We start from the raw sequence: 26,015 nt of genomic DNA on the forward strand, positions 1-26,015 counted from the left end.
TGAAAGCCAGTGAGCATGAAAAGAGCTGTGAGAATAACAGAGGAGTTGGTAAACTGTGCCACACTAGTGACTGCTTTGCCCAGTCTTGGAGGCTATGTTTAAATCTTTTGTCAAAGAGAGCAATAGGTCCATTCATAGTGCTCAGAGGGAAGACTTTTTGTTCTCATTGGATGGGATGAAAAGATACCCTTTTGTGTGGATGGACGAAGTGAATCTCAGAGGCTTGTGTCTAAGTCAGTAGCAATTGCCATGAGAGTAAGTCTAACTGCTAAGCCTGGGCTCCTTCTTGGGCTGGCATTACTGTTTGCTTGTAATGTCCCCATTAAAGATACGAGTGTAAAATACACAAGAACCTGCCAACATTGGTTAATAATAGGGAGAAGACAGTGTAGTATCCTCCATTCAGTGTGTGGAGTGGAGAAGAACTTTTCAGAAGTATGTCTAATGAATGACAGTGATTCCTGCAGCTTTGTTTGGGCTTGACGAGTTGGGAGTATCTTGTTCAACCTAGAGATTGAAAAGAAATATGAGAGATAAAGAAGGATGCAAATGGGTTTTTCTTCATATACCAACAAAGAGATGGCTTAATACAAAACTCCATTTAATTCCAAGTACACATCATTTTGCCTCTTTGTTACCCAGTAATTCTAGGAAAAGTTACTGTATTTACACTGAGAAAATATCAGCAAGGTGCACTTATGCATGAGAACCTACAATTGGTTGGACCCTATAACCCTCTAGCAAAGAATCCATCCACCCCTTGCTTTACCTGTTCGCCTTGAATGGAAAAGACCCTGAGTGTTCATCTACTTTGGATCCCAAATGTGTAGGGATTCCACTTCATTTCTTGAATCAGACTCACACAATCTCACCGTATTTGAAAAGAGGCAGATTTGAGTCTCTGTGGACCAAAATATTTTTTACTGATCCTATTCCACTCTCAGTATATCTGATTCCATGGCCCATCTGATTTTCTGTGTACTTTCTAGATGCTTAACTATTATGAATATACAATATGAGCCTCTTAAAGGTAAGGAGCTTGGCACACAGAAGGCTTTCAGTAAAACTTCGGTATAGGAATAAAAGACCCGGAGTTTAGTTCAGTGTCTGTCAGCTCTGTGTCACATAACCTCTTTGGGCCTCAGTTTAAATATCAATAAAATGTTTAAATATCAGTTTCTGTGAGGCTCAAATGAGGTAATGTCTATAAAATTGCTTATTCTTTTTATTCCTTTATCATTTAGTAGCTTATTTTGTTAATCGGAGCAATCTATGTTGCTACTTACCTTTAACTCTGGACTAGACTTTTTATTCGCCTTCAGGCCTGTTTCTTCCAGTGGTCAGTAGAAATAATGAATGGCACAAAAACAGACACACAGACCAATGGAATAGAATAGAGAACTCAGAATTGGACCCACAAGTGTATGGCCAACTAATCTTTGACAAAGCGGGAAAGAGTATCCAATGGAAAAAAGACAGCCTCTTTCACAGATGGTGCTGGGAGAACTGGACAGCAACACGCAGAAGAATGAAACTAGATCATTTTCTCACACCATACACAAAAATAAACTCAAAATGGATAAAGGACCTGAACGTGAGACAGGAAACCATCAAAACCCTAGAGGAGAAAGCAGGAAACAACCTCCTTGACCTCAACCGCAGCAATCTCTTACTTGACACATCCCCAAAGGCAAGGGAATCAAGAGCAAAAATGAACTATTGGAATCTCATCAAGATAAAAAGCTTCTGCATGGCAAAGGAAATAATCCATAAAACTAATAGGCAACTGACGGAATGGGAAAAGATAGTTGCAAATGACATATCAAATAAAGGGCTAGTATCTAAAATCTATAAGGAACTCACCAAACTCCACACCCGAAAAACAAATAATCCAGTGAAGAAATGGGCAGAAAACATGAACAGACACTTCTCCAAAGAGGATATCTGGATGGCCAACAGACACATGAAACGATGCATCCCTTATCATCAGGTTTTGATCAAATCAAAACCACACTGAGATACCACCTCACGCCAGTCAGAGAGNCAGAGAAGGACAGATACCATACGTTTGCCCGTATAGGTGGATTAGGAGGAACTTAATGGAAGACCATGGCGGAGAAGAAGGGGAAAAATAGTTGGGGAGAGGGAGGGAGGCAAACCATGAGAGACTTTTTTTTTTTTTTTTTTTATTTCTAGGAGAGAGAGAGAGAGAGACAGCGTGAGCAGGGGAGGGTCAGAGAGAGAGGGAGTCACAGACTGAAACAGGCTCCAGGCTCTGAGCTGGCAGTCAGCACAAAGCCCGACGCGGGGCTCGAACCCACGAACCGCGAGATCATGACCTGAGCGAAAGTCGGACGCCTAACCGACTAAGCCACCCAGGCGCCCCCAAACCATGAGAGACTCTTGAGTACTGAGAACAAACTGAGTGCTGATGGGGTGGGGGAGAGGGGAAGGGTGGTGATGGGCATGGAGGAGGTAGGGCACTTGTTGGGATGATCACTGGGTATTATATGGAAACCAACTTGACAATAAACTATTTAAGAAAAAAAATAATGCAGATTGGAGTAAAGAACTAAACATACATCCATTTGATTAAATCATGCTAATTTACATGAGCTTATCATCCAATATTAGCAGACACAGGACTATAGAAAATAGTAACCTACACCAGAGATGACAAATAAATTGCCATTGGGTACTTGGAGCACTGTCATAAGAAATATTCTTGGGGCGCCTGGGTTGCTCAGTCCAGTTGGTTGAACATCCAACATTGGCTCAGGTCATGATCTCACATTTCGTGGGTTTGAGCCCCGTGTCAGGTTCTGTGCTGACAGCCAGCTCAGAGCCTGGAGCCAGTTTCAGATTCTGTATCTCCCTCTCTCTCTGACCCTTCTTTGCTCAAGCTGTCTCTCTCTCTCTCTCTCTCTCTCTCACAGAAATAAATAAAACATTAAAAAAAAAAGAATTATTCTTGATGCCATGCCTGGGTGGAAAGAATGTTGTGCTTGAATTTTATTTTATTTACTTTTTTAAGTGTTTTATTTATTTTCAAGAGACGCAGAGAGAGACAGAGACAGAATTTAAAGCAGCCTGCAGACTCTGAGCTGTCAGCATAGAGTCCAATGAGGGACTCAAACTGTGCGATCATGACCCAAACCAAAGTCAGATGCTCAACCGACTGAGCCACCCAGGTGCACCCCTGCTGTGCTTGAATTTTTAAAGATTGAGATATAATTACATAGAACATTGTGTAATTTTGTGTACAGTGTGTTGACTATACACTTATATAATGCAATATGATTACCATTGTAACAGTTCTGTATGTCATATGATTAGTGGTTCTTTTTGTGGTGAGGACATTTAAGATCTAGTCTCTTAGCAATTTTGAAGTATATAATATAGTATTGACTACAATCACTATGTTATGTGTTAGATCTCCAGAACTTATTCAGCTTCTAGTACACTGTGTTGGATTTTTTTTTTTAAGTTTTTAAATTTATTTTGAGACAAAGAAAGAGAGTGAGCAGGGGAGAGGCAGAGAGAGAGAGAGAGAAAAAGAGAGTGAGCATGGAGCCTGACATGGGGCTCTGTCTCAGGAACCATGAGATCAATGCCTGACCTGAAGTCAAAAGTCAGATGCTTAACTGACTGAGCTACCCTAGCACCCCCAACTTTAATTTTAAAAGTATCAGAGACCTCATCTTAGCGAGGATTTGTGGATGTTGTAGAGAAGACACACATCACTTTCTAGTATCGAAAGGCTGAGTCCACTTCTGGCAGGGAAACTGGTTTTAAAGCAGCCATGCTGAAACAGTGGTGTCGTATCTGTTTTAGATCCCAAAGGGCATTACGAGCTTATGAGGCTGTCAGGAAACTCAAGGGCCAGGAGGAAAGAAGCTGCTTTGCTAAGTATTCAAACTTTTCAGTGCAGTGTTTCCTAAGCTTTGTTGTATATATGTTACCTAGGAGCAGGGATGCTGAACTCTTAAAATTTGAGGGTACCCTTTTTAAAGAAAAAGAATACAAATTTTAAAAATACAGAATTGGATACAAGCTTTATGTAAGTCCCATGGGTCTTGAAGTTTAAGCTTCATTAATTTCACAGTAAATCCACCTTTACGTAGGGAACTTGTTAGAAAGCTTAAAAGTAAAGGGTGCCTGGATAGCTCACTTGGTTAGCGTCCAACTTTGACTTAGGTCATGATTTCACTGCTCGCGAGTTTGAGCCCTGCATCAGGCTTTGTGCTGACAGCCTGGCGCCTGCTTCAGATTCTATGTCTCCCTCTCTCTCTGCCTCTATCAAAAATAAATAAACATTTAAAAAATATTTAAACAAATCTTAAAAAATTCCTGGCCCCACTGTAGATGTTCTGATTGTTTGTATCTGAAGCTCATAAATAATGTATTTTCTTTTTAAAAAATTTTTAATGTTTTTATTTATTTTTGAGAGAGAGAGACAGACAGACAAGAAGTGGGGGAGAAACAGAGAGAGGGAAATACAGAATCTGAAGCAGGCTCCAGGTTCTGAGCTGTCAGCACAGAGCCCAGTGCAGGGCTCAAACTCACAGAGTGTGAGCTCATAACCTGAGTCAAAGTCTGATGCTTTACCAACTGAGCCACCCAGGCACTCCATGGCTGGGCTGATCATAAGAAAACAAAAGAAGAGTACAAATACCTACCTATTTCCTGACACATAAAAGAATTACCAACATCTGCTTCATAACCAAAGTAGCTCTTGTCTCCCAGCACATATATATTTACCTCATTTTCTCCAAGCAAATGACATAAACCATACAGAGACCACTTTCCTTCTTGGGCTGAGAGTCAAGCTGAGATTCATCTGCCCCAGGTTTCTGTCCTTCCTTCTTTTACCTTCTGCACAACTTCTGGCATTGGCATAGCTGTCTGGCTCCCTGACATTGACTCTGAAGGGAGAAAATGGTGTTAATTTCAGGTGGCTACTATGCATTTGGTTATCTCCCAAACCTCTTGTTGGGCCATTTAAAGAAAATAATCTTTTTTAAAGAAAATATTCAGTCCCATTGGATCTGCCCTCCCGAGAGAATGTCTAAGTACAACAGAGGAAAGGAACTCAAATAAGCAGGCACCTCCTATGTGCCAGGTGCCTTTCACACAGGATCTTAATTAAAAACACCATGAGAGGCAAATATCACTAGTCCTATTTTACAGATGAGCCAACTGACATTGGAGAAGTCAAGCAACTTTCTTAAAGCCACTCAGCTAGTAAGCGTGAGTGGCAGGTCTATCCAAACTCCAAAGTCCATGCTCTTTTCATTATGCCAACCTGCCTTTGGAACAGAAGAAAGTCTTATGATCAAGTCCAAGGACCCTGTACATCAACAAACTTACAGGTCATGGGACTTCAAAAATGACAAATACTATAATGGCGACTCCACTTAACAACAGGGTGACAGCAATCAGAAATTTGACCACAATGCTCAATTTCTGCCTCTTCTCTAGGGTCTCATCTGTGTCTGAAAGGAGAGAGAGGGGTAGAAGAGGGAGAAGAAAAACTTTGAGAGAGGAAAGAGATTGACTGTCTGACTTGAAGGTCTTCTGGCTCCCCAGACTACTAGGCCTAGCCTGATTCAGAGGCAATAGACTGAATTGCCAGTTCAGACTCATAGTCAGGAGTGGGGTGGGCATCATGGGCTCTGCTCTAACCTCCTTTGCAGCCTCTTCCAATAAGTTACCTTCTCTGGTATTTGAGATTTGCCATGATCAAGTAGGAATGATTCTTGGCATTGCTTTCGGGGGAGGAAGAAGGGTGGGTGTACAGCAGTTCTGAACTTGTCCTTCACCAGCCCCTCTCAGGGTCTCTCCCCTTGTTCTTAGACCGACGCACCGTGTGTAATTAGAAAATAACCTTTCCCATGCTCCTCTTGGCTTTAGTGGGGATTAGAAGGAACAAAGGTGAATTCGCATTGCTTTGGAGTCAAAAGGCAAGCTTGGGGCAAATAGCTCATATGCATCTTGTTATTACTAATGTTGCATTTACATTTCTCCTGTTGGAACTGGGATGTAACCTAACCTGAAATCTACAGAAATTGAGTCCTGGCCAGTTTAGGCAGAGCCACTTCCTAAAAACAGTGCCAATGAAAATATGCTCTTCGTTGTTGTCCTCACTGTAATGATGCTTAGTGTTTAAATGTTGTCTGCCTGTACATGTAATTGCTAGAATGACCTACCACACAAATACAACTCATTCTGTCTCTAAATCTGGCTGCAGGCTCACTTGTGTGGAGGTAAAAGCTTATTAATAGTGTCAAACTACATGCATTTCTAGGACTTTCTTTATAGAGAAGCTGATTTTTTTCTATAAGAAATGGAGCGATTTTCTAGTGTAAACTCCATGTAACTTCTCAACCTCCCCCCAAATCCTAGAAGACCCAAACTTATGTTGGGGCTAAAAATGCTTCTTTTTCTTTCTGTTCTTGTCTCACTCCCACTTATTCTGTACCTTGTTTCAAAGGGCTAGAAAAATCATCAATACTTGTAGTTTTCTCTCCTTCTTTATTACCAGGAGTTATTGAGGTGGTGGTGGGAAAAGTCTCTGATGCAGCCCTCATCACTTCATAGACCTTACATTGGGAGATCCCTGATAAAAAAGCAATAAAACAAGAAAGAAACAATGAAAAAACAACAGAGAAAACTTCATCCTGCCTTTGTTTTACCTGACAAAACCTTATCTCTACCCAGCTGATACTAAACTTCTAATTGACCCCATTGATCTGCCCATAGGTTTAGGGTGTGGATACAAAATATGCCAAGAATAAATGAGGATAGAGATAGTAGTGAGGGATATGGAGTAAATCCCCATGAGGCCTTGAGTAATGTAGGATCAGAGTGAAATAGTAGACCATGTCTTGTTTATCATTTTTCAGCCTGTAATAATAGTAAGGATGGGGGGTGTAACACTGTTGAAAGTTTCCTCCTTTAAAAAAGTTGGCTCCAACATCCAAGGAAGGATGTGAAATACCATAATTTGCCTTAATGACCTCTGCAAGTCTGTCTGCCTAGAGTCTAAGTCAACTACTTTGAGAGCAGTTTGGGGAAAGGAGAGAGAGCTAGAAGAATGAAAGACCACCCAACTTCATACATTCCTCAGTTTCATTCTTTCAGAAAGCAAATGATCTCTGTTCTGTACCAGGCTGCTTCAGTACTTTGGATATATCAGTTGGATGCATTCGAGCAAGGGAACAAGCAAGGGGAAGAAGGGTTGAGGGGAGACAGGGAAACAGACAACAGTAAATACAGTAAACTTTATGGTATGTTAGAAGAGGGTAAGTGCTACTAAAAAAAAAAGTCAGAGCAAGGTAAGGGAGCAGTCTGGGGGTTTGAGTGGGCAGTGGCTGGGCAACCTGTGATACAGGCTGGGCAACCTGCAATACAGGCTGGTTTCGTTGAAAAAATGAGAAGTAAGCCAAGGCTTATAGAAGGTGAGGGATGAGCTAAGCACAGGCCTAGGAAAGCAGTGACCTAGGGGGAGGGGACAGCTAGAAAGGGCCCGGAGGCAGAATGAGTGTGTCTGACATAGCTTTACAGGAAAAGCAAGGAGGCCAGTGACACTGGAATGGAGTGAGCACAGGGCACTGTAGTAGGAGATGAGGAAATTTCTTAAAGAAATGGGTCTGTATCAGGAGACTTGGAGGCCAGTTTAAGGACTTTGGTTTTTATTCTGATTGGATGGGGGATCCATCGCAAGGTTTTGAGCAGAGGAGTGATGGTTGAGTTTATTTTAAAGGACCACTGGACAGCTGTGTTAGAAATAGACTATATGGGACAAGGGTCAAGGCAGAGTAACCTGTTAGGAAGCTATTGCAGAAATCCAAATGAAAGATGATGGAGACTTAAACCAGCTGTGGAAGTGTTGAGACACGGATGGGTTCTGGCTGTCATCTGGAACTAACCATTTGGCTCCAAAATTGACCTACTCCAATTCAGACACTGGTTCCTATTTCATTTTTAATGGTCTCTTATCACTGCTTATTAAATTAAGGTCTGTAAGTCCTACTTGACTTTTGTAAATTACTTTCCCAAGTCTTGATTAAGTCCATGTGAAAATGATAGTTCCTGACTTCAGAGGCCAATGGCCAGAGTACTTGGCACTGCACGTGAAATTACAGAGGAAGAAATAGTCCCTGATTTCACTTTAATCAGGGAGACAGTGTTGGCAAAGATAGGCAGAGATGGAGAGCCAACAGGTTCAAAAGGAAAAACGAGGAAATTATATAAAGTATTTTCAGCATGATGCCAATCAGTTCTGTGAAGTGATAACATGAGTGTTCATGAGACAGAGGAGATGGAAGATAAACAAATCTCACTTTGAACAAGTCAAGTAAGTGCTCTGTGTTTTGGTTTCCTTTCTCTGTAAGATGGTTATAATAAAGTAATTCTCAATCTACCTACTTCACAGGGGTAATGTGAAGATCAGAAACAAATAAAAATGAGGAACCAGGTGTGAAAATACTTTGCAAACGGAGTGATATATTATGACTGAAAGAGAAGGAAAAACCTAGTGATCCTCTAGTAGAACTGTGCCTTCTAGCTACAGGGATAATGGTATTTCAGTGTGGCATGTCTTCCCAGCTCCTGGGAGGCCCTGTTTCAGAGTCTACTTAATAAGCTTCATCTGTCATTGTGTTTTCAGTTCTGCCTAAGCTTCAGAATTAATGTCCATCTATATTGGCAGTTCTTTTAGGTCTCATCTGCTAAGTAACTTAGCATTTAGGTGGAGCACATCTGTAAATCCAAGCACTCCATTCCCAGTGATGCTGGAATTGTAATATTTGTTTTTCTTTGGCTAAGGATATTTGAGCAAGAATGCCCCTTTAAGGGCATACAAACTCCAAATGTATGAAATGGATAATTTAAGAGATGATGTTTTGCTTTATTACAAAAGAATTTATATTAAATAGGGAACATTAGGCATAGATATTTAAATGGAAATCACATTTGGAGATTATTCTGTAATAATACCAAGAGTTTATTTGGGAGGCCTTACATAATTCATAATTCTGTTGAATTTGTACTTCAGATCTGAACCTCGCTTATTATATCTAGAAATTATATCATCTGGTCCAATCTGTCATTCTACAGCTGTAGAAACTAAGCACTGGAGAAATTAAGTAACTTGTCATAAATGATATTAATAACAGAATAAACTCTCATTTGATGTTATTACTCCTATACCCCAGTTTCACATGGGGTAAACAGTCGTTAGGAGTTGGTTCACACTAATCAAATTTTAAAGAGCCTAATCTATATACTAAATGTATATACTAAAGTTTAAAAAAACTTACATAGGAGAGGTACATGGGTGGCTCAGTCGGTTAAGCGTCCAACTCTTGATTTTGGCTCAGGTCATGATCGCAGGGTTGTGAGATCCAGCCCCACATTGGGCTCCACACTGAGCACAGAGCCTGCTTTAAGATTTTCTCTTTCTCTCTCTCCCTCTGCCCCTCCCCCTACATTCCTGCACGCCCACTCTCTCTTAAAAAAAAATTACATAGGAGAATGAATGTATCCATCAAATCAGGTAGGATTTTTCTCTCTTAGGTACCCTGTTATAAATATATAGGTTCTTTTGAAATCTAATTAGAAATTTTTGGCTAATACAGAATCTGAACAATAAGAACTAGATGGTGTAAACTATTAGTAATAAAGACCTAATGAGTCTTCTTTCTCCACCAGAAAGAAATTTTAGAATATTTATAATAGAGGATCTTTTCATCTGCCAAATTCCATAAACAGTAATAAATAGAATAAATTTTTCTATATTCCATGTTGACCCACATCTTCTGATGACTAACTGTTGTAGTATATTCTCATCCTTACAGTTTCAAATTCCTACTTTGTGAACATTTTCACAAACTGTTTCTGGGACAGCTTTCTGTGCAGACTGATGTCAACCATAGTGTTGTAATTTTAGAGGGCATCTCTTTTATGACCTTGTATATTTGACCGTTTATTTAATTTTTATTTCTACCGTACTTGGAGTCTCTTACATCCTGGTATACAATGTAAGTTTAAGTTCAGAATGGGCAGTTTCAGATTTTTAAATGGGTGGTTTTTCAAAAGTCCATTCATAAATTGGTTGTTTGGAATTCATCATTGTTCCATCGAAATGTAATGTGAATGACAATTAGGTCTGCAAACTAACCCACAAATCTCCATTTAATCCCTTTGCATGTCTCATGTAGTACAGGGTATTAGCTTAAATTCTGCATTCGGGAACCAATCACTGTGCCATGAAGGAAGGAAGAAGAAACATGCCCGGGGAAGATTTTTGAATTACATCAGGTTGATCTCTGGCATCCCTTCACCCCCTTAATATCCCAGTTTTCTTTGTTCCAAATTTCTAAGAAATAGTGTCCTTAATTTCCCAGAACCCTACAATGCACAGCACTATATCAAAATAAAATCCACCTTGTACAGACTGCTCTAGACTCCAGAATGACTTAAATTCACTATCTTGACACCTGCCATTGACTCAAGGGGGATGTTAACTGTTAGGAGGAAAACAATCTGGTTGAATTACTTCACATTAATATCAAGTGATTAAAAAACCCCAAATGCTATCTGAATCTTTTTTTTTTAATTTTTAATGTTTATTTTTGAGAGAGACAGAGAAAGAGACAGAGTGTGAGTAGGGTAGGGGCAGAGAGAGGGAGACACAGAATCTGAAGCAGGCTCCAGGCTCTGAGCTGTTAGCACAGAGCCCGAAGTGGGACTTGGACTCACGAGATCATGACCTGAGCCGAACTCCGACACTTAACCAACTGAGCCAGTCAGACGCCCCAGAATCTTTTACGTTTTTAATAAGAGGGTTCCCCCCCACACACACAAATTGTTACCATATGAACTTTAGAAAGCACAATCAAGGAAGTGAAACCATTCATGCATGTCTTGTGAGAATATATAATTTACAGTACCTAGGCCACATCCCAAGAATCTATCTACTTAATTTGCCAATCTCTAGTCCTCTAAACAGACTGGTTTTTAAAGTTTTTTTCCCCATTATTCTAGTTTCTCTAAAAGTGTCAAGTTTTTTTCCAGCAGTAGCATCTAGGGTATATGTAAAGGGAAACTGCCTATATGTATCTAGCCTATATGTAAAGGGAAACTGCCAAAACCATAAACTATTTGACAGACAGACAGAATGGGTAGGGGAAGGAAAGGAGGGCAGAGCAGAGAAACTTAAGGGTTAAGCAGCCCAGCAGGTGAGAGGGAACAGGCATTCTCACAGTGTGGGAGGAAGTGCAAAATGGAGTAACCGCTATGGAGGGTAATTTAGTAATAGCTATCAACTTTTTTTTTAAAGTTTATTTATTTATTTTGAGAGAGAAAGAGCAGGGAGGGGCAGAGAGAGAGAGGGAGAGAATCTCAAGCAGGCTCCACACTGTCAGCACTTTTCACTATAAATCATTGCAATTTGAGTATTTTACTGGGTACATTCAAAGTAAATAAAATTCGAATAAGAAAATTCTCAAAAGAAGACCTATTGGGGCGCCTGGGTGGCCCAGTCGGTTGAGTATCTGACTCTTGATTTCAGTTCAGGTCATGATCCCACGGTCTGGGATTGAGCCCCATGATGGGCTCTACACTGAGTGTGGAGCCTGTTTAAGACTCTCTCTTTCCCTCTGCCCTTCCCCTACTCATGTGCTCATTCATTCACTCTCTCTCAAATAAATAAAATGAAAAAAAAAGAGGACCCATCAGAAATGAAGATTGCATGAAAATTCCAGCATGTCAGGACCTGTAGAGATTAGCAAACTGATTTTCAGAGAAGACATGGACCTGCTCAAGGAGAGAATAATCCCTTTCCGTGAGGCTTTAGCTATACTAGCCCCCACCTGCTTTTAAGGATGTCAACTAAAACTCAGTGCCTACCTCCATCTTATTTGCCAGTCTCACCTTTTCCTGTTAGAAAGGATCCAGTGTGAAACTTGGATGTGGGGGTTAGGTGACAGTTTGGAGAGGCAGTGCCATTTCTTTGGGGAGCAGCAATGACTCTCAAGTTCTTCAGAGTATGCTTGACCTTTGACCTTTTCTCTGAATATACAAGGTTGACTTTCACTTTGCTCCCAGAGCCAAGGCACTGCAGGGTAGCCACAGCCTGATTTTGAATGAATGTAGACCTTTTGCCTTCTGTTTGATCCTCTGGAAGAAGAAAAGCCAGACAGAAAAATGAAGCCAGTTCTTAATCTGAATGGTACCCAGCTAAACAACTTCCATTCATGATACCTGTTAAAATTCCACTGCTGTACTTTCTTCTCTTTTTTAGTTCACTTCTTCCTCAACATGCATTTATGGTTCTAAATATACAAGCCCTGCCTTCCCTCCTTCCTGCCACAGGTCTCATGAAGATAGATGACTGCAGTAAATTCAGCCCAGAGAAGTGCTCATAGATTGTTTTTAATGCAGAGACGGTTGGGTGTGGTCTCCTTCTCTTTCTTCACCCTCAGCATTTGATTTATATAGCCATGCCTTAAGTAATAACTGTTAATTAAAAATTGGCTTCCAGAAAGCTTCTTAAGGGGATACATATCTTTAAAATAGGACATTTGAGGGGTGTCTGGTAGCTCAGTTGGTTAAGCATGGTGCTGGTCATGATCTCACAGCTCGTCGTCGGTTTGAGACCCCATTGGGCTGAGAGACTGGAGCCTGCTTCAGATTCTGTGTCTCCCTCTCTCTGCCCCTCTCCTACTCACACTCCATTTCTCTCTCTCAAAAGTAAAACATTAAAAATATTTTTTAAAATAAGATATTTGAGATTTGGGCTGGGAACAGGAGAGACAGGCATCTTTTAAACATACAGACTTTCTGGAATGGCAAAATGATTTTTTAGGAAGGGCCCATTCCCTGCCTTGCACTAGCACATCCCTGATTCCTCTCACATCCTTTGGGAAAAGCTCAGGCAGCTGTTTCGCATGACAGTTGCTATCTCTGAGTTCTAGGGAAAAAAGAGAGAGAGAGAGAGAGAGAAAAGGTCAGGATTTATAATTTATTGGGTAGTCTTCAGATTTCAGGTATTGGAGAGGGAGATGCAAAATAATGCAGTACCTTTTCATATAACTTGCAATTTGGGAGATCAAATACTATCAGAAAAGATTTTAAAATATATACAAGTAGGAGTTAGCCTAGCACAAAGAATACTGAGTACCAATCTACTAAGGAGGAAAAGAAGGTGAAATCAAGTTAAGTGAAATTAGCTAGTAAGTTAATGAAAAGATAACTAACCCATTCCTTCAAATGCGGCTTATTATTTCTTCTTATTCTTGCTCTATCTGCCTTATATTAAAATATTTTTTAAAATTATTTATTTATTTTGAGAGAGACAGAGCACAAGTAGGGAAAGGGCAGAGAGAGGGAGGAAGGAAGAATCCCAAGCTGGCTCCACGCTGTTGGCACAGAGCCTGACGTGGAGCTCGATCGCACAAACCATGAGATTATGACCCACGCCAAAATCAAGAGTTGGATGCTTAACTGGGTCACCTAGGAGCCCCTGCCTTCCTATATTAAACTTTTGAGGGATGCCTGGGTGACTCAGTCAGTTGAGCATCCGAGTCTTGATTTTGGCTTGAGTCATGATCCCAGAGTTATGAGATCAAGCCCCATGCCTGGCTTCACACTGAACATGGAGCCTGCTGAAGATTCGCTTTCTATCCCACTCTGCCCCCTTTCCTCCCCCCAAAATAACCTTTTGAAAGTTTATTAAACATAACTTTGAACAAGGTACCTCTTCAGGTTTCCATGAAACCGTAGGTCATAGTTTATGCTTTTTGGCACATAATTCACAAGGTGTGAGTTTTCTTCATTTATTAAATGTATTGAACTTCTGCACCTTGACTGTTTGGCCTTAACTCTGATTAGGTAGTTTTGGAGATGAAATCTTAGGACACTTTGAAAAAATCATGTTTTGGGGCGCCTGGGTGGCTCAGTCGGTTAAGTGTCCAACTTTGGCTCAGGTCATGATCTCACAGTTCGTGGGTTTGAGCCCCGCTTTGGGCTCTGTGCTGACAGCTAGCTTGGAGCCTGGAGCCTGTTTCAGATTCTGTGTCTCCCTCTCTCTCTGACCCTCCCCTGCTCATGCTGTCTCTCTCTCTCAGAAATAAATAAAACATTTAAAAAATCACGTTTTAAATAAACAGTTATCACAGAGAAGCAAATGGTGCCATTCCACCCTACCACCCTGACTCGGACCTCTCCCAACCCAAGAACATCCCATCTGTTTGGATGTACCACCTTAAAAAAGGAAGACAACATCTTATGAGGGTTATGAATTTGGGAGTCTTAGGTGTTGATAATACTGAAAGTGTGACAGCACCCTCCAGTAAAGAAAACCATCTATCAGTGAGAGGACTTTCAATGTTAGTTATATGAATAAGACAGAAAAATGCATCACATTCTCTAAAGACTTCGCACCATGAAACAGCTATCTCTCTGAGTTAAATAAGTTACAGTCCTGCCTAGAAGCAAGAGAACACAGGGGATGACTGTACAACCTCACCTACTGAGTAGTGGCTTTATTTCTATCTGGTGGAATGGGCCCGCAAACACATTCTAGGGGTCTCTTTGGATTTTCTAGGATATTAGATTACAAAAATACTTACCTTTCTTTCTTTCTTTTTTTTTTTTTTCTAGAGTTTATTTATTTGAGAGAGACAGAGAATGAGTGGAGGAAGGACAGAGAAAGAAGGGAACAGAGGATCCAAGGCTGGCTCAATACTGACAGCAGTGAGCCTGATGCAGGGCTTGAACCCACAAACTGTAAGGTCATGACCTGAGCTAAAGTTGGACGCTCAGCTGACTGAGCCACCCAGGCTCCCTGTATTTACCTTTCTTGCTGACATCATAGGATGTAATGATTAGCCTGAAAACCAAGAAGGTATCCATGTTAGCTTGAGCACATGCTTCTTAAGTAGCCTCTTAGTTTTCTTGCTAGGTGCTCTTACTGCCCTGTAACCAAGTTTGACCCTGGGAGAGTCTAGTTCCACCCTAACTATTTTGCCCCATTTCCTAAAAACCTAGGAATATAGCTGATTGGAGAGAGTACCAAATGTGCCTGTTAATGACTGATTCAAAAAAGTCTTCCTCCAATTTCACTGCTGGTGCCAACATAAGGAACTGTAATTACCTAGAATTTTCCCTAGAATAAAGGACATAAACACTCAGTGATATGGTTTGCAAATACTTGCAGATAGACACGTAGACATTCACATGCATGCTTACTGACACAGGCATATAGATTTATACACTGACATTATACATGAGATGTAGAGATTTCTTTTAAGCAAGGTGATTTCAAGAATAGAACAGGAAGCTAGGATTGAATGAGTTAGTGAATTATACTGGAAAGAGCACTGGACTAGGAATTGATAGAATTGGGTTTTAGCATAAGCCCTGTTAACTATATAACCTTGAACAACTTGCTTGACCTCTCTGAATCTGTGTTCTCCTCTATAACTAGAGAATTTCCAACCAAGTAATCCCTAGAACTTATTCAGTTACACACATAAATTCATATTAGCACAAACATGCCTACCTAGTTTTGCACATTTTCACACCCCTGAATAGTGAAGTGAGTATAGGTAGACCACATTGCCATGACTATTGCATTGAGAGGTTGTGAGGAAGAGCTAAGAACACTAGGAAAGTCTGCAGTTTGAGAAGGCTTTCTTAGGTAGCTGTTGTTGAAGGTTTTTCTTTTCTTTTTTTAAGTTTTATTTATTTATTTTGAGAGAGAGAGAGAAAGAGAGAATCCCAAGCAGGCTCCACACTGTCAGCACAGAGTCTGTCATGGGGCTTGAGCTCATGAACCGTGAGATCATGACCTGAGCTGAGATCAAGAGTCAGACTCCCAACCGACTGAGTCACCCGGGGGCCCCTGAAGATTTTTCTAAAACTGTATCTTTTAGCAAAGAGTACATATCTATTATACTCTGTAGACTTTGTGATAGCATAGCTAGGTGGATCATACAACAGAAGTGAAGATTTACTCAGATCCTCTGCCTAAGTCCAGAACCTCTGCAGTCTTTCTACTCACTGTAAATTTATTCATTGGAACCAACATAAGTTGGACTATGTGTAAGAAGGTCCTGGAGCCTGATACTCTGATAATGATGTGAAGGGAGCTTGAGTCAAAGGACTTTCCATGAGGGAGTTCATGAGATCCAAGGCAAATCGTAATTTAGATATTACTCTGTTTCCTGGCATTTTAATTCCGGTTAAAATTGGCTAAATTTAGCTCAAAGGAAATTTTGATAGGGAAACAGAATGGAAAGAGATGTCACCAAAGGACAGTATATTTCCTGAAATGTGGAAGAAGTGCTGAACTTTCAGCCATGGTGGCTCATTCATTCAACAAGTGTTGTGGCCCTACTGTGTGGCAGTCACTGTTCTACCAGTGAGCCAGACCAAGTCTGTGTTCACATGAAAGATGGGAAGCAGACTATAAACACAGTTGAAAACAAAATAGTGGTGGGCTAATGATAATATGCAAATGCAAATACAAGATAATTAGAAGTTGTGATAGTTGTGAAGTAGCAAACAGGTGATAAGGTGCAGAGGTTACATTTAGCGTGGTCAGGGCAGACTTCTCTCAGGAGGTGATATCTGAACTGAGAATACCAGGAGAGTAGATGGTATAGAAGCCAATAAAGGAGAGTCTTTCGAGGAAGGAGTCAGTTGGTCAGATGCTGAGTGTTGAGGTTGTGCATAATAAAGACCATATTGGTGGATTTGACAATTTTGTGACAGCATTTCCAGCAGAGTGGCCGAAGCAGGGAAGGACTGAGAGGGAATCAGAGGTGAAAAAGTGTACCTAACTTTTTTGAGATGTTTTGCTGTGGAAAGGAGAAAGAGTCAGGCCACTGAATGGAGGGGACATATTTTAGATCTTTATTAGTCCAGAGCAATACTGCCTCATTCCCTGCTGCAGTTGCCTGATTCACTTTGCAGGGCAGGTAGGTAGAGAGAATAAAGGGGCTTCATTGTTGCCTTCCCTGAGTTTCATGATTTTTGCTTACTATTATCTTAACATGATTACATGATTCTCTGCTCCCTTTTGATATCAAACACTGTCCCCGCACCGCCCCCCACCATCTATTTGAAGTATCCTATAGACTTGTTCCTTCTTAGATGCCACATTATAGTGCTGCCCTCTTGGAGCTGTGGTAGGAAAAGATCTGGGGCTCGCTGTTGTCATTCTGTGTCACAAGGTGGCAGAAGAGCTCACTCTTCCCAAAGGAAACCTTGTGCTTGGACAAAGATAAAGAGGAAGAGTTTTCTTTTATCGATTTTTAGACCCTTTCCTTTTCCTTTGTTTCTCAAAGGCCCAAAAGTCAGCGTGCATATTGGTGTGGCTATACTATAGGATACAGAGAAGCAAGAGAGCTGCATTAACAAGGCAAAATACCTGGGTCTTTTTCTGTACTCCTAGATCTTTTGAGTGGTTTTCGAAGTGGCTGGGGTATTTGTGGAGGAGAGGATACTCTCTCCTGATCTCCTTTCCCCAAAGCAAAGATTTCTTTTTTTTTTTTTAATTTTTATTTATTTCTAGGAGAGTGAGAGAGACAGCATCAGCAGGGGAGGGTCAGAGAGAGAGGGAGATACAGACTCTGAAATAGGCTCCAGGCTCTGAGCTGGCAGGCAGCACAGAGCCTGACGCGGGGCTCGAACCCACGAACCGCGAGATCATGACCTAAGTGAAAGTTGGACGCTTAACCAACTAAGCCACCCAGGTGCCCCTCCAAAGCAAACATTTCTAATTTAGGAGGGAAAGAAAGCTATAACATAGGTAAGTTATCTTTTTTCCTTTTTTTTTTTTTTTTTTAGCAGCAAAAGTTTATTAGAGTATAAGATTTGAAAATAAGAATAGTATGAAAGCTCTCTTTACAGAGAGGGGGCATTTGAAAGTAAATGCTCTAGGAAACTTTTCTGGTTTGTGCAGGTGAGAGAGGTGATTCTGGAAGATAGTGGGAAACTAGAACTGGATGGACCAATCAGTGTGGGTCTGTGGGAGGAGCACTTGACAAGAAGCCAGGAGGTTTACCTATGTTTTAGATTAGCCTCTGAACCACAGTAAGTCACTTAACTTCTCTGGCCTCTGTTCCAGTTTCTTAAGATGGTTAGACAAGATGATTTTGAAGGCCTCTTGCAGCTCTAAAATTACTATTTTAATACCATTCTCTGCTTCCCTTTTTTTTTAAAGATGCATCTTTTTGTTTGGTTTGGTTTATTTTATTATGGGATGATTGTATCATACATATAGAAGAATATATAGAACAGAAGTGTAATTTTAATAATAACAGCAATAATAATGTAAACACCATATAGCCATCACTCAAATTAAGAAATTAAACAATGGCAGTGTCTTAGAAGCTGTTTATCTTCTTTTTTAAAATTTTTAAATGTTTTTTATCTATTTCTGAGAGAGAGACAGCCTGAGCAGGGAAGGGTCACAGAGAGAGGGAGATACAGAATCTGTAGCAGGCTCCAGGCTCTGAGCTAGCTGTCAACACAGAACCCGACGCGGGGCTCGAACGCACGAACCGTGTGAACATGACTCGAGCCGAAGTCAGATGCTTAACCGACTGAGCCACCCAGGCTCCCCCTCATTGTTTTATAATATTCCATTGTACGAATGTACCACAATTTTATGTCTCATTCAACTGCTGAGAGACATGGGATTGTTTCTAGTTTTTGACTGTAGTGAACAATGATCCCGGGCACATCATGGTAAGTTTCTCTGGAGGGGTGCCTGGATGGTTCAGTCAGTTAAGCGTCCAACTTCAGGTCATGATCTCACCGTTCCTGGGTTGTAGCCCTGTGTCGGGCTCTGTGCTGACAGCTCAGAGTCTGGAGCCTGTTTGAGATTCTGTGTCTCCCTCTCTCTCTATTCCTCTCCTGCTCACATCTCTCTCTCAAAAATAAACATTAAAAAGGTAATAAAAAAAAGGTTTCTCTGGAGTATAAATTCAGAAATGGAAGCTGGGTAATAGGGTAGACAGGGTGTGTTCAGCTTTACTAATTAATGCCAAATTGTTTTCTAAGAGGTTGTCCCCATTTAAACTTCTGTCTGCAGTACATGAATGTTCCTGTTGTCCCACATCCTTGCCAAAGAGGCCAAAGAGCCTTTTCAGTGTGGCACAACCATGAGACTCAGAGTGCCAGCTTTCTATTGGTTTTCTGAAGCTCAGGCCAGTCACTTCTCCTGTTTGCTTGCTCCCTCCAAATCAGGGTCAAGGATTCAGATTATCTCTAGGTCTCTGATCACATGCTCTATGGGATATTGGCCTCGGGTGAGTGGGGTGGTAAATTTAATAACATAAAAATTCCTGAATTGAGTGAACATCCGTAGGATATTTTGTTCTTGTACTGAGCACTCATAGGAAATGGAAAGGGGCACAGAAGGAAAAGGGGAAGTGATATTTTCAGTGTGCCTGTTATGTTCCAAACTCTGTTAGAAACTTTACATTTTGGTTATAACATTTAATCCAAAACATCACCTTACAAGGTAGCTATTATATACATCTCAGTTTTATAGACAAGGAAACTGAGGCTCAGAAAAGGGATCATTTGCTCAAGGTCACAGAGATAATTAGTTAGTGACAGAGTCAGGATTTAAAGCCTGGTCTATCTGATTAAAGAGCTCAAGCTCTTTACAATACAAAACACAGAGAAGGCAAAGTCCCTGCTGCTCTTGAAGTATTTTGGCTTAGATTGCCAGTTCCAAAAATCAGTTCTTCTCATTTCTGCTTGCCTCTATTGACCCCCAAAACTATGCTATTCAATTGATTATGGCCATCTCATTCATTGATTTAAACTGTATTTTGTTTTCATTCATTTCTGTTTTCCCTTATCCTTTCTGCTGTGCACATGAGCACATCAGATCGATTGATAAACAAGACTTGTGTTTATCATACATGTCATGGCCTTCTACCTGCTGGCCTAATGTGTTGACTAGAGGAGAGAGTAAAAAAGGAGAGGAACTTTGTGAAATCTTCTGGTCCAAGTTATGATATGGGAAAACTTTAAGACTGAAGAAAAGGATGAAATGAAGTTGAGTGATAGCTCACTTTTCCTCAAAAATAGAGGCTCAATAAAAATTACTAATGTATTACATATTGTGTTGCATATATAATAATAGCAATGAAGAGTGAGGGTATCTGGGGTAGACAGGCAGAGGCCTAAACATGTAGCAGGAAAAGGCTTACTCTGATATGTAAGGAGTAATGGAGACACTGGAGAAGTCTGAAGAGGTGAGGACAGGAGTAAAAGTAAATTCACCAGGAATATTTTCATTGGTTTGCAGGAGAATGAGTTTAGCCATGAGAAGATTGTAAAGCTGATCAATATAAAATGTCAAAATCCCACCATTGGGCAAGACCTAAATGAGTCATCTTGTCCATTTTCCTGCCTTTAGGTAAAAGGACCCTTTAAACTTTCTTTAGCTGTTGAGTTGTGAGGTATGTAGGACTTAGGTTTAAAAAAGAAACGATATTGGAGGTGTTATGGAAGAAGCAGCTAAGATTGAGTAACTACCAAATACGGATAGAGACTATGTGTTCAGGACTGGATAACCAGGAGGGAGGGACAACTGAAATGCCTTGTGAAAACCAAAGTACCCATGTGAAAATATCGTGGTGAATCTCTACTATGAACTATGTTCTTTGTTGTGTAATCCTACCTTTCAACATTAGAAGCAGTCTTACAAAGTGGCTTCCCTGAGGACATTTTCTGACCTCATGGTGTGAAGTTCCCTCAGGCTCTTAACTCTGGATGAACCTGAATGGCTGACCAGAGCAAATAAGCATAGTGTTCAGATAAGGCTTTTATGTCTTTTTCCCTTATCTCATATTGGAGCCACAATTCTGATTAAGGCACTGACTTTCTTGATGAAGTCTGTCCATCTATAAAAAAGCCAAGTACCCTACTGGAGTCTTTCCCTCCCAGAAGTGACATGAAGACAGATAAGCAGACAGCCGGAACAGAGTGGCCTCTCAAGTACAGAGCTAATCTTTATCTCAGTCAGTGAAGTACTTACTAATATTTATACCTACACCTACTCTAAGAGCTATAGAGGGGAGTACCAAACTATAAGAAATGCTCTCTGCCTTTAAGATTATTAAAATTCAGTTGGAGAGCTAAAAGCAACATACACATAGAAAATTATAGCCAAATAAATGCTGAACCACATGGTCGTGACCAGACTGCTACAAAAATTCAGAGGAGAGATCATTGGAAGCTGGAGAAGTAAAAGAGATCTTAGAGAAAATGGGACTTCTAAGGATTAGAAATATTCAGAAAATAGGAGGAAGGATGAGTTTGTTAATGTCAGCCAAGGTAAAAATAGACATGGCAATCTGGGGCTACTGGGTGGCTCAGTTGGCTAAGCATCCAACTTTGTGATATCACAGTTTGTGAGTTTGAGCCCCGCTTGGGGCTCTGTGGTGACAGCTGAGAGCCTGGAGCCTGCTTCGGATTCTGTGTCTCCCTCTCTCTCTGCCCTTCCACTGCTCATATTATGTCTCTGTCTCAAAAATAAAAAACATTAAAAAAATTTAAGGGGCACCTGGTGGCTCAGTTGGCTAAGCTTCCAACTTCAGCTCAGGTCATGATCGCATGGCTCATAAGTTTGAGTCCCACATCAGGCCCTGTGTGGACAGCTCAGAGCCTGGAGCCTGCTTCAGATTCTGTGTCTCCTTCTCTGTGCCCATCTCCTGCTTGTGCTCTGTCTCTGACTCAAAACTAAATAAACATTTAAAATATTTTTTAAATTAAAAAAAAACCCTAGAAACCAGGTTAGAGAGTATATTATATAATGGAAGCCAGTGGAAAATAATATCCCAGTGTTTCCTCTATCCTCTGGTCTAAAAGTTGATCACTGATCTTGCTACTTAAGGAATTTGGAATCATGGCCAACCACCAGGACAGGTGGGCTCTTCACTGTTCAGTTTCCCATTAAGGTCCTTTCTTTCTTTCTTTTTTTAAAAAAATTTTTATGTTTATTTATTTTTGAGACAGAGAGAAACAGAGCATGAGTGGGGGAGGGGCAGAGAGGGAGAGGGAGACAGAATCCAAAGCAGGCTCTAAGGCTCTGAGCTGTCAGTACAGAGCCCAAAGCAGGGCTTGAATCCACAAACCATGAGATCGTGACCTGAATTGAAGTCAGATGCTTAACCTACTGAGCCACCCAGGCGCCCCCCATTAAGGCACTTTCTTTCCTCCCTTGGCTTAACTCTGGTCTGACCTAATAAGAGTTTCCTGTCTTAGAAGTGCAGGTGTAGGAGGCATTGCTGTTTAATAGAGACACTGGCAGCAGAGGGGAACAATAATGATAAGCCCCAAACTTCAGACTGAATAATTACTAATTTTAAAAAAATGTCTGCATTTTTAAAAAATAGAGCATGAGCAGGGGAGGGGCAGAAAAAGAGGGAGACACAGAATCCGATCCAGTCTCCAAGCACTGAGCTGTCAGCACAGGTGTTCACAACTGGATAAGGCACCCCATGAATTTTTTTTTTTTTTGAGTGTTTATCTTTGAGAGAGAGACAGAGCGTGAGCAGAGGAGGGGCAGAGAGAGAGGGAGACTGAATCCGAAGCAGGGTCTAGTCTCTGAGCTATCAGCACAGAGCCTGATGCAGGGCTTGAACCCACAAACCACAAGATCAGGACATGAGCAAAAGTCAGACGCTCAACCGCTGAGCCACCTAGGGACCCCAGGAATCTGAATTTTTAACAAGCACCTAGTGACTCTATTTCAGGTGGTCAGTGGAACATTGAGAAACACTGCCCTAAACTGAAATAGAATTGAAAATAAAGTGCCAAAATGGCTTGGACATTGACACACCTCCTGTTTATGTATTTCAAGGCTTACTCATTTTTTATAATGTTTATTTATTTATTTTTGAGGCAGAGAGAGTTCAAGTGGGGGAGTGGCAGAGGGAGAAGGAGAGAATCTTAAGCAGGCTCTGTGCTGTCAGCGTGGAGCCATACGTGGGCCTCCCAAACTCTGAGATCATTATCTGAGTTGAAATCAAGAGTCAGAAGCTTCACCAACTGAGCCACCCTGGTGCCTCAAGTCTTACTCATTTTTGAGAATTTATCCTCTCCCATTTATGGCTCTTATAAAATTCACATGGCTATCATCTAAGGAGTAAGACATAGACACTGTTTTGGTGTTTAGTTTTGTCTTCCTAACTAGCTTGTAATCACCTTAAAGACAGAAACTGCTTAGTTTTCTTACTTTCTCCACAGTAGGAAGAGACGCCATCTTTAAGGCTGGAAGGTAGCTGGAATGCTCAGGATAAGTCCCTGACACCTTTGTTTAACAGTCCTGAAAGACCTGGAAGCCATTTGACATTTGGGAGCTTGTATTAGTTTTCTAGGGCTGACATAATAAAGTATCAAAAACTGGGTGGCTTAAACTACAGAAATTTATTTCTTCACAGTTCTGGAGGCTGTAAGTCCAAGATCAAGGTGTCCGCAGGGTTGGTCTCTTCTGAGGCTTCTCTCTTTGGCTTGTAGATAGCCATCTTCTCCAGCATAAGAGCCACAATTCTGGTAAGTGCTTCATCAGTTGTGATTCACAGATGGTCTTCCCTCTGTCCGTGTATCCTAATCTCTCTCTCTTTTTTTAAGATTTTATTTTTAAGTAATCTCTACACCCAATGTGAGACTTGAACCCACAAACCTGAGATCAGATCAAGAGTCGCATACTCTACCAACTGAGCTAGCCAGGCACCACTCCTTTCCTCATTAGGACACAATTCATTTGGAATTAGAGCTCACCCTGACGACCTCATTTTAAATTTTAATTTCCTCTTTAAAGATCCTATTCCCAATACTCACATTTTAAGGTACTGGGGGTTAGGATTTCAACATATGAATTTTGGAATACAATTTAGCCCCTAGCTGTCTAGTTTCAGCTTCTAGAAGTATGCCACTACATTCACTCTCTTCTCTTCCACCTGTTAGCCTTGTATAGTAAGTTCTCTCCACCCTGTGGCTCTCCTCCTCCACTTCTTAAAGATATATTGGCTTGTGTGGCAAGAACTCATGAAACAGCTCTAAAGAGCCTAGAGATGGGCAGGTTGTGGCATGTAACAACACAACACTGAGGAACTGTTGAAATTCTAGATGCATTGTTTCAAAGATATAGTTCTCTGACTACTCATCTTAATATTTGATAATAACTAGATTTTATGTTAAGTGTTCTAGGTATATATCCTAACTTATCCTTTATTTTCTTCCACTGTAGTTCTTAAATCAGGCCTTTCCTCGTCTGGTTCTTCTCAGAGTTCAATTACTTCAAATATTAAGTGAGGTCAGAAGCAGGATAGGTAAGGACTTGCTGAATTTTCACATAAGGACAGTTCCCAAGAGTAAGTTGGGACAGTTCCCAAGAGTAAAACCCCCTGGTTTTGCAGTGCTCCTAAGGCTGATATACAGCATCACCACTAAGAAGGAATACTGGGGGCAGAATTCCTATTACTTAGAAATAGGGAGGTGAAGGTACATGAAAAATAAAAGAGGCAGCCTCAAGATTTTTAGTTCTTTCCAAAGTCATTTCCTTCTTGCCAGCTTGAGAGAGCCCTGTTAGGGAGAGGCAAAGCTTCCTTCTTCCTCCCCCGCCCCGCTCCCCAGTCAGTCAAGTCAAACATCTGTTAAAACCAGAAGTTATGCTCATTTACCTTTAATTTCTGACTTTCCTATCTCTGTTCCTTGACAGATGCATTCAACAACACACACAATATTGTAATATGGCTCACTGCTCTGTAAGGTCCAAATATTTCCAAATTTGTTTCCAGTCTCTAAAAAAGTAGGTTGGTAAACTCTTGGAGAAGCTACCACCTAGTGGTATTATGAGGAATCCTACGTGAATATTCTTTGTTGATGAACCTTCCAATCTTTCTGCCTCTGCTTCAGCCCAAGAACTGACTTCAGGTGTGTATTTCTACCCTATTTACTTTTTGGCCTCTGGCATAAGAACTTCTTCCCATGAAATTATCATTCACTGTCCTTCTCCTAACCTTTAGCACAAGACTGTGTAAAGATCAGACAAGTACTCTGGGAGCTTCATTAAATTCTTGTAAAGGGTTAAGCTCACCCCATTTTTCTGAAGTGCAATTTTCTCTAATTTCTTTCTCTTTCTTCTGATAGTTGTATTATATACTGAAACTCTGTTACTTTTCAACACACAGCCACCTGAAAGTCTTGCTATGAAGTAACTTTTAAAGCTAGAGGAACTGGTTGGCTTCTGTTCAGTGACTTGGAGGAACCACAATGGAGGTTGGGAGGCTTGCTCCCATCTGAGAAATCAGGAATTTATTGTCATTTATTTCCCCTGCTCAAGGCAGGCAGAAAGGACTGTTGTCCATTGGCACTCTGCCCTTCTTACTGAGCTTCCTTTACTGAGGCTTTCCCTCAGTACTCCAGGATCCTGCACTTTAAGTCTTTGAGTGGGCTGCTTTGGGGCTGCCTAGCAAGCCAGGGGGGCTGGTTATGTTGTTCCAGAATAGGGGTTAGTTAGCCTGTACTCCTGTACTAACTTGGAAACTAGTCTGTGTGATCCTGGGCAATTCAAGCATGCAATACCCACCTCTTCAAGGGGTTAGTATTGAAAACGATAAGGTCCTTACGGGCCCGAAAACCATCTATTCCGCTCGGTCCTCTTTGGTCCCGGACTTCCTTCCAGTATTGCAAGCCGGCTGGCTTCTCACTTTCTGCGGCCCGGGTGCCTTTCTCCCTCCTGGGAGGTGCACGTCGGGCCATTTCCCCCACCCCGCTCCTTCTCCTCCGGGAGGGGGAAGGACTGGCCAGCCCCGCCCCCACCCCCACCAAAGGGGGTGGTGAAGGGTGAGCCAGGGGCGCCGCCACCGCCCGGGACCCGCCCGCCCTCTCGCCGCTGGGCCCCGAATGGCAGAGCGGCGCTCGGACCATCTGCATCGCCTCACGTCGCTCCGCCCCGCGCTTCCCTCTCACTCTCA

At 41.3% G+C, this 26,015-nt stretch overlaps 2 protein-coding genes across 2 annotated transcripts in view; one reads left to right on the forward strand and one right to left on the reverse strand.

Moving 5' to 3' along the window:
- The window catches only part of ACACA (acetyl-CoA carboxylase alpha), a 270,686-nt gene that overhangs the window by 18,640 nt on the left and 226,031 nt on the right, over positions 1–26,015 (forward strand). The window lies entirely within an intron of this gene.
- CUNH17orf78 (chromosome unknown C17orf78 homolog) lies at positions 429–14,919 on the reverse strand. Its single transcript, XM_077745497.1, has 5 exons — positions 14,862–14,919; positions 12,890–12,976; positions 11,938–12,183; positions 4,762–4,925; positions 429–507 (listed from the first exon to the last, which is right to left on the reverse strand). Exons 1-4 carry the CDS (start codon positions 14,917–14,919, stop codon positions 4,837–4,839), a joined length of 480 nt encoding a protein of 159 aa, XP_077601623.1. The 3' UTR covers positions 429–507; positions 4,762–4,836.

Source organism: Crocuta crocuta, unplaced genomic scaffold (assembly GCF_008692635.1).
Source record: "Crocuta crocuta isolate KB4526 unplaced genomic scaffold, BGI_CrCroc_1.0 scaffold333, whole genome shotgun sequence".
Taxonomy (NCBI): domain Eukaryota; kingdom Metazoa; phylum Chordata; class Mammalia; order Carnivora; family Hyaenidae; genus Crocuta; species Crocuta crocuta.